General features: G+C 38.9%; 1 protein-coding gene across 1 annotated transcript in view; it reads right to left on the bottom strand.

The window, feature by feature from the left end:
• Fmn2 (formin 2) overlaps positions 1–14,391 on the bottom strand; it is a 311,596-nt gene that overhangs the window by 122,039 nt on the left and 175,166 nt on the right. The window contains 3 exon segments of the mRNA NM_001427798.1: positions 1,282–1,428; positions 2,389–2,518; positions 2,669–2,760. Of these exon segments, the coding sequence (NP_001414727.1) occupies positions 1,282–1,428; positions 2,389–2,518; positions 2,669–2,760 (369 nt within the window).

The raw sequence follows: 14,391 nt of genomic DNA, 5'->3' as shown, positions 1-14,391 counted from the left end.
AGTGCTAGCTGAGACTGGGACCCTAGCACCAGGGAAGCTGAGGCCGGACTGCCTGGAGTCTGATGTCAGCCTATGCTAATGAGACCATGTCTCAAAGCCAAGCAACCAAACAACAAGTACACACCACCAAGCACAAAACAGAAATAACACAAAAGACTGTCTTTCAATTTCTGGCACTGTGGGAACTTAGAGAATGGCGCTGAGTGATTGGTGCAAATGTAGAGAAACTGTCTAGAGATAGGAGCAAACAACCACAGCCGAGACTGATTAGAGAGACCGGAAGAAGCAGCTGCTCTGTCCTGAGGAGGAGGAGTCTATGCTGTGTCTACCTCTCAAGGATGATGACGGTGTGCTGCGTCTCTCATGAGAACACTGCCTTCATTCCCTCAGGATGATAGTCATTCATTTACATTATTTACAGTCATTTATTATAACTCCATACTTAAAAGCTCGCTCATACTTTCTCCCACCTTGTTGTTCTTTCTGTGTGGCCACTCTCTCGGGGAAGCATGGCTCTTACTTTCCAAGGTCACCCTCTCAGACTTTCATCTGTGGGTCTGATTGTCATCCCTAACCTCAACTTTCCATTGCTGCTCTAACAATCTCCTCAGTATTAATTATAAACAACATCTGTGTGTGTGTGTGTGTGTGTGTGTGTGTGTAGTGTATGTGTGTAGTGTGTGTGTGTGGTGTATGTGTATAGTGTGTGTGTGTGGTATATGTAGTGTGTGTATATATGTGTAATGTATATGTATGTGTGTAGTGTATGTGTGTATTTGTATAGTGTGTGTATAGTGTATGTGTGTATGTGTGTATGTGTGTAGTGTGTGGTATATGTGTGTAGTGTGTATGTGTGGTGTATGTAGTGTATGTGTATGTGTAGTGTATGCATATGTGTGTAGTGTGTATGTGTAGTGTATGTATATGTGTGTAGTGTGTATGTGTAGTGTATGTGTGTATGTGTATAGTGTGTGTATATAGTGTATACTGTGTGTGCGTGTGTGTGTATATAGTGTATATTGTTTGTGTGTGTGTAGTATATGTTGTGTATGTATATGTGTGTAGTGTGTATGTGTAGTGTATGTGTGTATGTGTATAGTGTGTGTATATAGTGTATACTGTGTGTGCGTGTGTGTGTATATAGTGTATATTGTTTGTGTGTGTGTGTGTGTAGTATATGTTGTGTGTGTGTGTGTGAAAATTGTGATCTCAGAACAGAAAGGGTTACTTATGTTTAAAAATATCCCCAATTTGGTGCAACCATTAACACAAGATACTTACGCTGCTTTTGACATCCTTCAGCTTGGGCAGAATGTCTAGTCCAAAACCATCTGCCTGTCCTCGAGTCTTATTCCCAGCATTCATGTAGTTCCCAAAGGCTAGAACCAAACCCAGGACCTGCATGACTCCTGGTCCATTTTTTAATGTCTATAAGACAAGATAACAAAGAATTTTTTCTCTTATACACTGCCTTTTTGAATCATCTAAAATCAATAGCTAATCATATTACACTGATAGTTTTGAGTGACAGGCAAGCTATGACCTTCCCTGTTACTTGGTATATTTCAAAAACAGTGTCTCAAGGTTGGCTTTACAATGACATGCCACTAATAAGAATGAGTAACATTGTAGAAGCCAAGAGGTGCCATCCTGGTCCATAAACAATGAGAATTTCTATAAAACAACGCCATCTATGTTATCCTTCATTGTCTTATGTTAGGCACAAAACAGATTTCTGGCTATAAGCTGTGGAATCCCAAAAGGCAGATAGAACAATTGAATTCCAGGTTTAGGTTTGCTTTATTAGAACATGCTCATCTCACCCAGGATCCTGCCTGACTTCAGTTTTTTCTTTGTGCCACTTCCTTTGAATGTGTTTCTAGTAATAGCTTTCCACTCTGCCAGGTGCTTTAGTCTAATCAGAACAAATGCTTCTGCTGTTAGTGCTAATTTATTTGTTGCATTCAGAAGGTTATTTATCTTCCACTAAGTCAAATGACTATTCCAAAACCCATTTAGGTGTAATAAACCTTAACATTTTACAGAGCTTCCATTTCGAATAAACAACCCAAAGAGAAATGAATGCCTTCAAATCACATCCATTCGCGAGTCTCATATCTTTGGTTTTGGCAAACCACTGGCAGCCAAGATCCTAGGAGACTAATAGAAATTGGTTAGGCTCTCAATGTGGTCCGGCAGCCTTGTGAATACGTCTAAACCTATGCTTTCTTCCTGAAGCCCAGCCCCCAAACATTCCCTCACGTGTGATTGCTATCCCCCGAATCTACGAGTACTTCACGGGGACAAAAATTATGAATATAAATAAGAACATGACTGAAGAAAATTAAATATCACAATTCTTGTTCCTTTCTCTGGTCTGGAACCTACCTCACACAGTTTTTGTAGCAATTCCAACTTGCGACGAATTGAGCAAATGCTCTCCGAAAATGTTGACTGAAACAGGATGCAGAAGACTCGCTCTGAGAAGTTGGGGATTAGTGACAGCTCATACAGGAACCTAAGGAAACAAAGGTAAGGAGGGAGGAAAAGTATAAGGACCCAAATAAAAGTGCTTCCTTTATTACAAGATGTGCATTGGCCCATCTCTCCCATTCTGAGAGGCCCAGCCGCCATCTTGCTGGCCTCCCAGGTCCCTAGACACACTTACTGTTCAGGTTTGTCCAGAGACTTGGCGTTTTCCTTGTCTTTGGAGGATCGACTGTGCTTTTCAATTTTTTCCAGTTCATCTGACTGTGCTCTCTGGAAAAATGAAAGCCAAGCGTTTTGTTTTGTTTTATTTAGTTTCATTTTGTTTTCCAAAACTCTTCAAGACCTCCTTTAGATACCGATCTTAATACAGGGGAATTTTTTATACTTTAATTTCTTAGCATCTGTTGAGGTAACACGACTTTGTGCACGAGATGTTTGAAAGTACGTGTATAATAAAATCCACATCATGCCAAAATCCCAGAAATAATGCTATTAACTATTAATGATCTGAAAGATATTTATTTATTCAAGAATAAAATAATAGTTTTCCTCTTTCCATTAGTCTGGCTGTTTATGTTTCTGTCTAGAAAGCCACAGTTTTTAAGAAAGTAATCTCATTCAAATCTCCATGAAGTTAAAGTTGGAACTAATTTGATCTTAAATCTTTTTAAAAAATATCTAAATACTGCAATAATTGTGTATTGCTTTTGTTAAACTTGGAGAAAAAGAAAAGTACAATTAAACTATTGAAACATGGAATAAAAATAAATGCATATGTTGAACATGCTATTCTGTTACAAAAATAGTTCTGGCCATATTTAGTTCCTGTCACGCCGTACAATTTTAAGTACAGATTCTATTATTTTTATTTCTTCATGGGAGACAACCATCATTATTTCTAGTACGAGTGAAGGCTTTACAAATTCCATGAAGCACAAAATGACTTCTTCTTATGAAATATCGGTATCATTTGTATTTGTACTTGGACATAATTCTACACCTCACAAAGATATGTCTGATGAGCCCAAGCTGAATCTGCCACATGCATTTCAGAGTCACACATAGCCATAAGCTGAGGTGAAGGGAAGTCCTCAGAACTTAATGCCCTCAATACTATACTTTGTTCGAATGGGTGGACGAGACTGAGTAAAGAGGTCTCCAGAGAATGTATAGCCAGCATCCATGTGAATGAGCAGCTCTGGATTAATTAACTGCTTATTCAGAAACAAAGGTTTTCCATTTAGAATAACCTAACCTCAAAAAGAAGCATCGTCTAACTGATGACAGGTCAGCCAAAGAGGGAAAGTGAGCCACAGAGCTGGATACATGTTTCTTTGGGATGGGATGTACCATCAGAATGGTATGAAAAGAGAGGTGAATTCTGTCAGTGTCCACAGGCTTACATAAAGGAATTTCATTTAATATGTAACTTCCATACTTCCCCAACGTATGAAGACTTGTACAAGAGATCTAGAGGAAGAAAGACCAATGACCTGGGGCTGGAGAGATGGCTCAGTGGTTAACAGTGTGCTCTTCTCTTGCAGAGGACCCAAGTTTAATCACCAGTACCCATACAGCAGGCCGCTCATAATGGCTTCTGACTCCACCTCCAGGGCGGTCTTACACTTTTACCTTCTGTAGGCATTTAAATTGACAGGTGCATGTCTTTATGTGTGTGCACACACACATAATTAAAAATAAGCCTCAAAAAACAATCATCTGATTTATTTCTTAAGTACATAAAGAGTCAGTCCCACAACTATCACCATTATGTCTCTTGAAGCCATATTATAAAATGTGCTTCCTAAGAAAGACAGCGCTGCTCTCACTGGCAAGAGAGAACAAAGTAATGTCATAGAAGAATATGAAACCTGTAAATACTGACTAGGCAACAAATGTGAGTGGAGGAACTTAGAGACAGCTTTCTAATTCTCATTACCTTTCCATTAAAAAAAATACATGGAAGCTATCTGATATTTATGAGCCCACATTTATTCTATACCTTAAACATCACCAGAAGGTTAAAAGATGTTCAGCTTGCTACAACTTGGTTACATGTTGTACATGGAGCTTTCTTAAACAAAACACGTTTACCCATACATCTTGACAGAAGACTTACCTGAGAGAGAGAGAGAGAGAGAGAGAGAGAGAGAGAGAGTGTGTGTGTGTGTGTGTGTGCATGTGACTAAATAAGCCTATGTGTGTGCCTGTGTATGTGCATGCATTTGTGTGTGTGTGTGTGTGTGTGTGTGTGTGTGTGTGTGTGTGTGTGTGTGTCTATGCATCTATAAGTCATGCGAGTTCCTTTAAGTCTTTCAAAGCAATGCCTTCTGGCCAGATATCTTTCTGGCAGTATCACAGTTCCTTCCTAAAGTAGGGATCACTGTAAATAATCAAATGTAAAATTCTTCATATGCTGTGTTACATAAAGAGTCTTCTGATACTTTTACAGGTAGCTCCATTTTGCACAAGAAATTTTATATGGCCCTGAGTATAGAGGTATACGTAATAGATTTTAAAAATCAATTTAGTTGTAATAAATAATAAAAAAGATATCTGAATGTGACATTATGACTTATTAAACATAAAAGTATATTTTCAAAAATGCGATGAATATGCCTGTTTACTTTTACGTAAGAGATGAAATGCTACTGGGAGTGTTGGTGTGAGCCTTTAATCCTGATACTGTGGAGGCAGAGGCAGGTGGATCTCTGAGTTCAAGGGCAGCCTGGTCTATAGAGTGCGTCCCATCAAAGGCAATCTGCATTAGACTGTTTTGAAGAATGAGGGGTGGGGGGAGAAAGAGAGGGAGAGACAGAGAGAGACACAGAGACAGAGACAGACAAAGAGAGATCAAGCAAGCTATGAAATGCTGGTATGGTGGCAGAACATTTGGGTCGGTCAGATGTGAAACAAACTTGTGTATTTGTGTATTTTTGAGAACTAGATGAATATTTGTAAGCTTCAATGTAGAAATCACTACTTTACACAAATACTTAGTGCAAAACTGGCAATTTTTTCTGAGCCATTTCAAAATTTGTTGGCATTTCTTAATCACAAGTCAAAATTCATTTAGTGGGTTTTTATAAAACTCAAGTCAGCAGTTTAAACAATCATTTTCGTAAGCAAGCATCTAATACAATAGACACAAAGATATCCTAGTCATAGTAATTTTCTGTAATCAAACCATATGTGCCAACGAAAGCACAGGCAGACACACAAATACACAGAGAGAGAAAAACACTATAGTTTATGACACAAAATCATTTCAAACCTAAGCCCTGGTGCTCACGGAAGGTTTCTTGCAACTGTATATATGGTATGTCTAGTACAAAGTGCACATATGTGTTCAGAACCAAGGCTGATATGAAGTCTTTCAAGGGAACAAGGGCAAGGGTTTCTAGAATCACCTCAGCCTTTGGTTTCAACATTTTGGTTTCAAGTGATTTTTTTGGTTGTTGTGCATTCAGACACATTTAATTACTGCAAGGCATTCTGTGATCTCAACAGGAGTCAGACAATTTCTGTTCATTTTGGGAAGAAACAAAGCTGCCTTGATTTGAAGATAGCAGAGGGAACTTTCACTTTGCCCATGCCACCCACACTTCTTCCTCATGTATGCATGTCTGTAATGGTGACCCTTCTGCTTTTCCCTTTTCTCTACGGAGCTCAGTTGGCATCATCTCGGGTAATTTCTGTTCTGCCCTCTCTTACACACATCTGTACTTATCACGCACAGATACAGTCAACTGATGGTCATGGTGCTAATCGTTCACACTAGCCCTTGACCCACGCTAAAGCGATAAGGAATAGTTGCTCATTAGGTCTTAACTTTATGACGTAAGAGTCCCAACAGGTAAAGTACAGATCTGTAGAAGCCCCAGGATAAGTGGCAGGAGTACATTGAGGAAAGAGACAACACATTGCCAAAGAAAAGCCAAAGAGGAAATTGGGTTAGGTCTTAAAACTCAATCCGAAAAGCTCAGGGTTCCTCAAAGCTTAGAAGCTTCATAACCGCTATTTTATTTCCTTCTGAAGGCAGCTTCCTACATGACATAAGGACTTGCCACCTAGCCCACCTTTTAAAAGTTTCATCTCCCATAATGCTGTAAGTGTCCAACATACAGCTCTTTATGAGAAGCACTGAAGCTCTATCTAAATTGTAGCATGAGCAAATTAGAAAAAAACGGGGGAAGGAGTCTTTCAAAATATATATCGTTGAGTCTTTGGTGGTGGACACAACAGACTCAGTACCATTCCTCACATCCGGGCAAAGTTTGCCTGACCTAGATACACAGATGTACCATTGCAGGGTACATTGGAGCTTTCTTGACCTTCAGAATTAAGAACACTTCCACAGTACTCTTAAGACAGGCTTAAGCTAGATGAACCATTCGCAGTCATTTTGCAACTCAATTGTGTGGTTCTTGAATGTGACCTCTGTAGATCAAGAAGGCTTGTCACAATATCACATGATTGGACATGTCTGCCACTGTCAGGTGTCAAATACCATCTCACTGTCATTATGAGAACAGTTCTACTTTGAAGAGCCTCTCGATTCGACTGCAAGAATTCCTTATCGTCCATGAGGTAGACTTTTCCTACATGGTTGGTAACTAAATTCTTTTCCATTCTCTCCATATTCAAGCAAGCACTTCTAGTAACAATAGTAAAGTTTTGTTTTTGTTTTTGTTTTTCTTTTGTTTTTAAACTGGCATTGTGTCTTTAAAGAACACAACAAAAACAAAATGAAAAAATAGCTTCCTATTACACAAGTATTTCCTCTTTATTCCGATCTGGTCTGTTCTCTGGGACCAATTTCAACACGTATGAGTCTCTTTCAGAGATGTTAGTTAGAACCTGATTTTTAAACATCCTTTGACTTCTTTGCGAAGCAACTTCTTTCCAGATGCTATAGCATGTGGGTGAGTTTTCTTACAAACCAGACTGTTCTCTAGTAGTTCCTGGTTATTGAGAGATGGCATGCACACAATACAGTATCCTTCCCACTGGTGTGAGCAAGGCTCTTATCCAGCTTCCAAAAGACAGCATTGATGAATGCAGCATAAATAAAGGCATTATAAGGGGATTTCAGCTCAAAACACTTATAAGAAAAATAAGTAAGACCTCTGGATAAGTTAGTTTTGCATATTTTTACGCTCTTCTTTATCTCCCATGCACGATTAACACCAGTGGTTCTCCTTGGGTGAGGCTCAGTATCATTTTGCTATTACTTATTGTAATCAATTAATACATCCAACATTCCAACGGCCTGATAGTCTGACTGTGTTGTTCTTCTGGAAGAAATGTCCCTTGACAAGGTCAGCCTCAGACAGCTCCATAAAGAAGAGGGAAGTCTGGTTTTGAGGATCTGCTGCTGGAGTGGCTCTGTTTCTATTCCTAGTGACTCTTGGAGGCTGGGCCTTCCCCCATCAATCACCATTTAAGAAAATGCTCCACAGGCTGGCCCACACCCTGATTATAGGAAAGTGTTTTCTCAACTGAGGTATCCTCCTCTCAGATGACAGTTTGTGTCAAGTTGACATAAATCTAGCCAGCATAGAAAGAGAGAAGGCAGGAAACATAAAGATAAGCAAAAAACATTAAAGCATGATTGGCAAATCATGGCGCTAATCTATCATCATCCTAGTAGGATTGTAAAGGCCATTAAGAGATCTTATAAGCTCTAAAATAGATTATTTGTGCATGCCTGAAACTGAATCAGTTCTGACAAATGTCAGCAAACAAATAAATTTAAAAAAAATATACTATACCTACTAGAATGAGTATAAATTCAGTCATCTATACACTTGTCTAGTACAACTCTATTGAGAACTTTTCATATAGCATATAGAGATGTGTGTGAAAGTACAAGAATGAGGTCTAGAATATGCTACATTTGTCAGACAATGTTGTGTTTATATGCTTGGTTGTGTTCTTTTAAATCATGTCTAATTGTTCTTGGACCATCACCCTGGATTTCTTCTTGCAAAACATGAAGGATCGAGTAAATGTCTGGTGTTTTTATACCTACTGAGGTTTCAAATTCTTACCCTTATCTTCAACTGTACAAATCATCCCAAACTATGATTGAAATTTGTACCACAACCCAGAGTTTAAATGGATGGTTTGGGTTTTGTTGGCACTCCAAAGTCAATTTGGTCTCAAATGCTCTTCTTTCCCTGGCCCACCAGTCTGTGGTTAAACATAGCTGCTGTGTTATGGAAAAAAAAAAGGAAGAAAAGAGGAATCTGGACTGTTCGTTATAATTTATTCCAAGGTATATTGTTTGCCAGACACTTCACTAGACGGTCTAAATCCTTGCATATACATGTCCTTAAATTCACACAAAATTCTATAGCACAATAAATCAAGCTCCAAATAAACTACTTTCACTCCTGTGGGTCTTCTACAGTTATTTCTGCTACTGTTTTGAATGTTACATGTAACTCCCTACCTGTGAGGGGGATATGAGTAAGTCTCATAGTGTTTGCTAATGGTGATTAGAGTCATTGGCTGGAATGGTTTCACTCTGTAGATCACATACTCATATACCAATCAATAACAGAAAAGAACCTTCTAGTTTTAAACAGTCACTTAAGAGATCTATCATGTCCAAGCCCTGTTCACTTCCAATCACTGAAGAAATTCCTTGCCAAAAGAAGTCATTTGAGGCCATAGTAGAGTAAATATATCTCAGTGACTTCTATATTTTAAAAATGTACATGTCTTACCCACTTTGTTTATTTGTAGAAGAATAAGGTTAGACCCTTCCCCAAGATTCACTGCTTTACTCTAGGTGAACCCAATTGTTACCCATGTGTTTTCAGCAGTTACACAGTCATGATATCAAACCCTCAGGCATCTCATTTACAAGCCAGTGCAGACTTAGATTTCTGGTTCTCATCATTAATTCCATCAGGCATTTTAATACCCTTTATGCTGTACTCAGAGCCCTTGACAATCATCAATGGTCAATAGCAAATTCTTTTGGGTGCATCTTCATGAGTCCCTCCTCCATCCATGCTAGAATTTTTGACTGGATTGATCTTGTACATGTCTTATATATAGGCAAACACAACCACCACATATATGTTCAGGATGGATATGGTGCTATTATGTGTGGAAAACACTGGTACACAGTGTTCTTTGGCTACTTTTCATCTTTTTCTTCTTCTTTTTTTTTTTAGCATGAATGATCCCTGAGTCTTGAGGAGAGGTGGGATGTATGTGTCCTATTTAGGGCTGAGCACACCACAGTCTCAATCTCATTGCACATTAACCAGTGATACTATGATACTTGGCATGGCTCATACTTGACAAAGCTCTATGATATGTGACAAGTCTCTGTGATACTTGACATGGCTGGTCTTTCTTAGAGCTAGCAGAATTCACAGCTGGTTATGACTGTTAATTACTTCCTCCAATCTTAGCATCCTGCACAGATAGCACTTTCTGGTATCATGAAGCCTACTCCATAAGAAAGATGCTTTAAAGTAAGAATTGGCTTAATCCCTGTGACACGAGATTTACCATTAGGGTTTTACCATCCAGTTACTGAGAGACTACTGATATTCTATTTCTTTTGGTCATGTCTATCAATGGGCTAAAAAGCAAATGTTTCTCAAGTAGGGTTCCAGGGGGCATGGATTTGAACTCCTGACATCCCTTGAGGATGGATATATATATATATATATATATATATATATATATATATATATATATATATAGTGTGTGTGTGTGTGTGTGTGTGTGTGTATGAAGTATCATTATCATCCAAAGATACAAGTACTCTAGGGATATATAGTAAAAATACTCGGTCAGACAAACCTTTCCAATTCCTTTGCTCTGATTCTTTCCAGTTCATGAGGTAATATTAAAATTTTGCTCCTTTCCTCAAATACCAACATCTATGATTTCTAAATATTCTAGATAATCTTGTACCTAATTACATCTTCCTCATATATTTAATGCCACAACTTTGCTAGTTTTCTCAGTTTCTGCTGCCATGTATCTCCTTTATTAATTATATCTAACAATGACATTATATATATATATATATATATATATATATATATATATATATATATATATATATATATATAGTTTGTATTTCCTTTCTAAGCAAGAGTTTTGCTTCATGGAATCCATTACTGTCTCAGCACTTTTATCAACACTTCTAAAAGCAAGCTCATATATTTTCTTCTCTCCAAGCCTTCAATGACCTTTATTCCAGTATCCTGGGAAACAATACTTCTACCAAGAGACCTGGGAGGTCATCTAGATGTCTCTGCACATTACATTTATACCAAATAAGTCACTAAGTTTCACATGACCCTCTATTGCCATCATCCTGGTCCTAAATACCATGATCTCTCCATACACTACTTCAATATCCTGTCAGCCTAATACGGGTGCAAGCACCTCTCATAACACAATATGTTTTTTTTTTTTGTGGCTGTTGCTTGCTTCTTAGCAATGACTATAAGACTATGCATACCCTATTTAAAGTCTTTAAGGGATGTTCGTCATTCCTAGATTGCTAGCACAGACCTCAGCATTCTCTTTGGTTAGGAGCCTAGAATTTAACAGCTGAGCCGTCACTCTGGCCTAAACTCAGCATTCATATAGCCCAATATGATTTTGCTATCTATGTTCTGTTCCTAATGGCCTTCTCTTTGTTCTTCAAATAGATTGAGTTCTTATACAATCAATGCTGTTTTCTGTATGCAAAACATCCCCTACACCTCCCATTCTCCACATCTCCCCATGCTCGCTTTCCCTTCATCTCTCTAGTTTGGAGAGGCCTTTCTGAAACACCCGTCCCCAACACATTGTGATTTCTGTCCCTTAGTAAAACCCCCCTGTACAAATGTACTTTCCCCTGCAGCACATATGATAACTTTATAAGAACATTCAAAACCTGGAGTATACACTAGGAAGATCAATCTATGGTATAGAAATAATTACTGGCTTTGCTCGTCATTGTACTGCTAGCTCAACACACGTCAAAACAAACTGGCACTGAACAAACACCTGAGGGAAGATTGCATTTTATTGCTCTCAAGTGTCCTTATTCATTTTCAATGTTCTATTCTGCTTTCAGGGAATAGACAAGACAATCAGCAGGGGTTGGAGGAGGAAGGTACAGTGACAAGGATGTTTGGCTTTAGAGTAGTGGAGATCAATGCATCTGACAGCAATGATCATAGCCAGAATCAGATTGAATGGCGAAAGTGTGCGAAAGTGTGCGTTTCTCAGGGAGATGAGGGTTTTTTGTTTGTTTGTTTGTTTGTTTTAGTAACATCCCTTCATACTCTTTAATTCATTCCTCTACTCTAGCACAACAACACTACACTCCTGGTAATTCTCCTTCTGGCCCCCCTTCTTTTAACTAACCCTTTTTCTCTATTCCAATTACTATATTTGCTATGACAGCGCCAAAACTTTGTTCTTTCCTATCTAAATCCCACACTTTCTTCCTCACCAGGAACCCCTTCACCCATCCCTTCCCCTACCATTCCTCTCTTCCTGTACTTTTTCAACACAGTGGGGAAGGAAGGCAGCCATGGTACCTGGCAATGCAGGCATGCTGGGACATCACAACCTGGCTCTGTGATTCAGGAAGATCATCAGAGCCCAGGAGCCCAACTGTAACTCCTTCTATGACTGTCAGGTGCATTCAAGACACAAGGCTTTGTTTCTTTGTTTGTTGTTTCTGCTTAAAGGAAGTGAGGTAATGCAACCACAGGTACTTCGTATGTCTCATTGATACTCATTTGTATAAATGGCAAAAAAGCAATGCCAGTCTTTTGAAATAATTTTATATAACTAACAAACTACACAAGAAAAGAGATTTTTGGATGAAGTCAAATGTCCAATGGAATTTTAGAATAAAATCTTGTAATTTTACAAAAGAAAAAAAAACAGTAAAAACTATAGCCAATTTTGCATCTATAATGGATCGTGTTTACTTAGAAGGAGGGAATCTTTCAGTAGCTTCCCATTCTCTGAACTGTAGATCAATGTTCAGGAATGCTTTGACAGCATGCCACTGTGGTGACCCAAAAGACCCCAGCCAACCACACATAGTTTGTATATTTAAACAAAGGGTTTTCATTTCTTCTCACGGACAATTTTGAAGCTTGACTCGTAAGGATTCCACCTTACACCTAAATCTCCTATACTAATGATCAAGTGTTCCAGATCAGAATTACGTAGATATCCAGGCTGAACTTCATCTCCACCTCAGGGAGACTTTCTGTCAACAACGCTTTCAACCTCTCCAGACACACAGTATACAAAACCCACATTAACTAAAGTCAGCATGTGTCTATCTGTATGATGGTCTGGCAACATCAAGACTGTCGCTGATCATAGATTTCTTCACCATTTCACAAATGGAGCTCTTCTTAAGGAATATAATAAACTCCCTTTATACGCAAGTATGCGTGGGGCCAGATAACATCTAACACACAGGATTTCTGGAAATTTGGAGGTTATAAGAGAGTCAGACAATTCCAGGAAATACATGAATTTGTTGCTTTGGAAGGGTCCCAGTTCTTTTGAAAATTCTGTGAACATATATCTTTAAAAACAAACAAACAAACAAAAAACTTTTGAAAAAAATCACAACCAAGAGTTCAATGTATTATTTCATCACAGAGTACATTGAAAGATTTGTTTTGTCTTGTTTTTTTAATTTGGCAAGAAACAATTCAGGAATTATTTGCTGTTATCTTTTCCTATATCAGGAACTAGAGAAGAAATGCCAGGCCCTTTGCAGCCCTGTGAGACAAAACTTATCCGGAGTTTGAGGCATGCAACTTGGCTTGAATAAACCTCAGTTGCCTGTAAAATAGTCAAAGGCGTCTTAGTAGTGCCCTTTTGCTTATGTCTCTGCTTCAAGACACAATGCCCTGTTTATCATCGCTCTGGTCATGGTTAATGGAGACACTTCCTCTCCTGAGCACTGCTGGCTCCCGTGTGTCTGTTTGCCCATGTGGGTGTTTCAGGAAAGGCATTCGCACCTCAACAGAGGGTCGCTCTCACGGCTTCCATGCAGCACCAGGATTTGACCACTAGAAGGAAGATGCTGAACAAACTGGAGCTGAAAGAACTAGGTTGAGATGAAGGTCTAATCATTTTATAGCTGCCATTTCCAAGTGTGGATCCAAGGACTAACTGCTTATATAACTGGGTAAGCACTTTATAGAAGGATTCCATTTTGATTTCCAAAATTATATCTTATAAGAGAGACAATTTCATGGTCTTTCTTGACATGACCAACAATATTCGGGGCATGGTTCTCCTGTAGCCTGACCACACAGTTGTGAACAGTCTCCATGGAAGGTGGATTTGCTTGTTTGAAGGTCATCTGTGGAGCGTATTGTTGGCTTTGTGTCGTCCTTTTCCTTGTGTCTATATGGTAATACTCAGAATTCCCCTCCTGAGTCATCTGTGATGAGTTTAGGGCATTAGCTTGCTCATCTGCCTTCTTCGCACAATCTACATGATGAACATCTCAGGAACATATAACAATGACTGACGGTTAATTTATCAGCTTTTTGTGATGCTTATAACTTTCATAGGAGGAGGTGGGATGCCTCATCTATCTCTGAGTTGACACATGGGTGGACTTTGAATGAATCACAGTATACTGAGTAGGAAAAAGACAACTACTTTAAAGATGTTCTGGCAACATCGGGACAGGACATATCAGCCTCACCTCTCTTCACCCACTTTACATGGGCATTTCTCAGTGAGGGCTATCAACTTCCATTAAACTCATGCATGGATAGAGACCCACGTGAGCATATCTAGAATACAAGATACCAGGTAATACATCAAGGGTTTGGGGTGTGTGTGTGTGTGTCTGCCAGAGGTGAAGAAGAGAGAGAA

Source organism: Rattus norvegicus, chromosome 13 (assembly GCF_021556685.1).
Source record: "Rattus norvegicus strain SHRSP/BbbUtx chromosome 13, alternate assembly SHRSP_T2T, whole genome shotgun sequence".
Taxonomy (NCBI): domain Eukaryota; kingdom Metazoa; phylum Chordata; class Mammalia; order Rodentia; family Muridae; genus Rattus; species Rattus norvegicus.
This window is presented reverse-complemented; position numbering and strand designations above follow the sequence as displayed.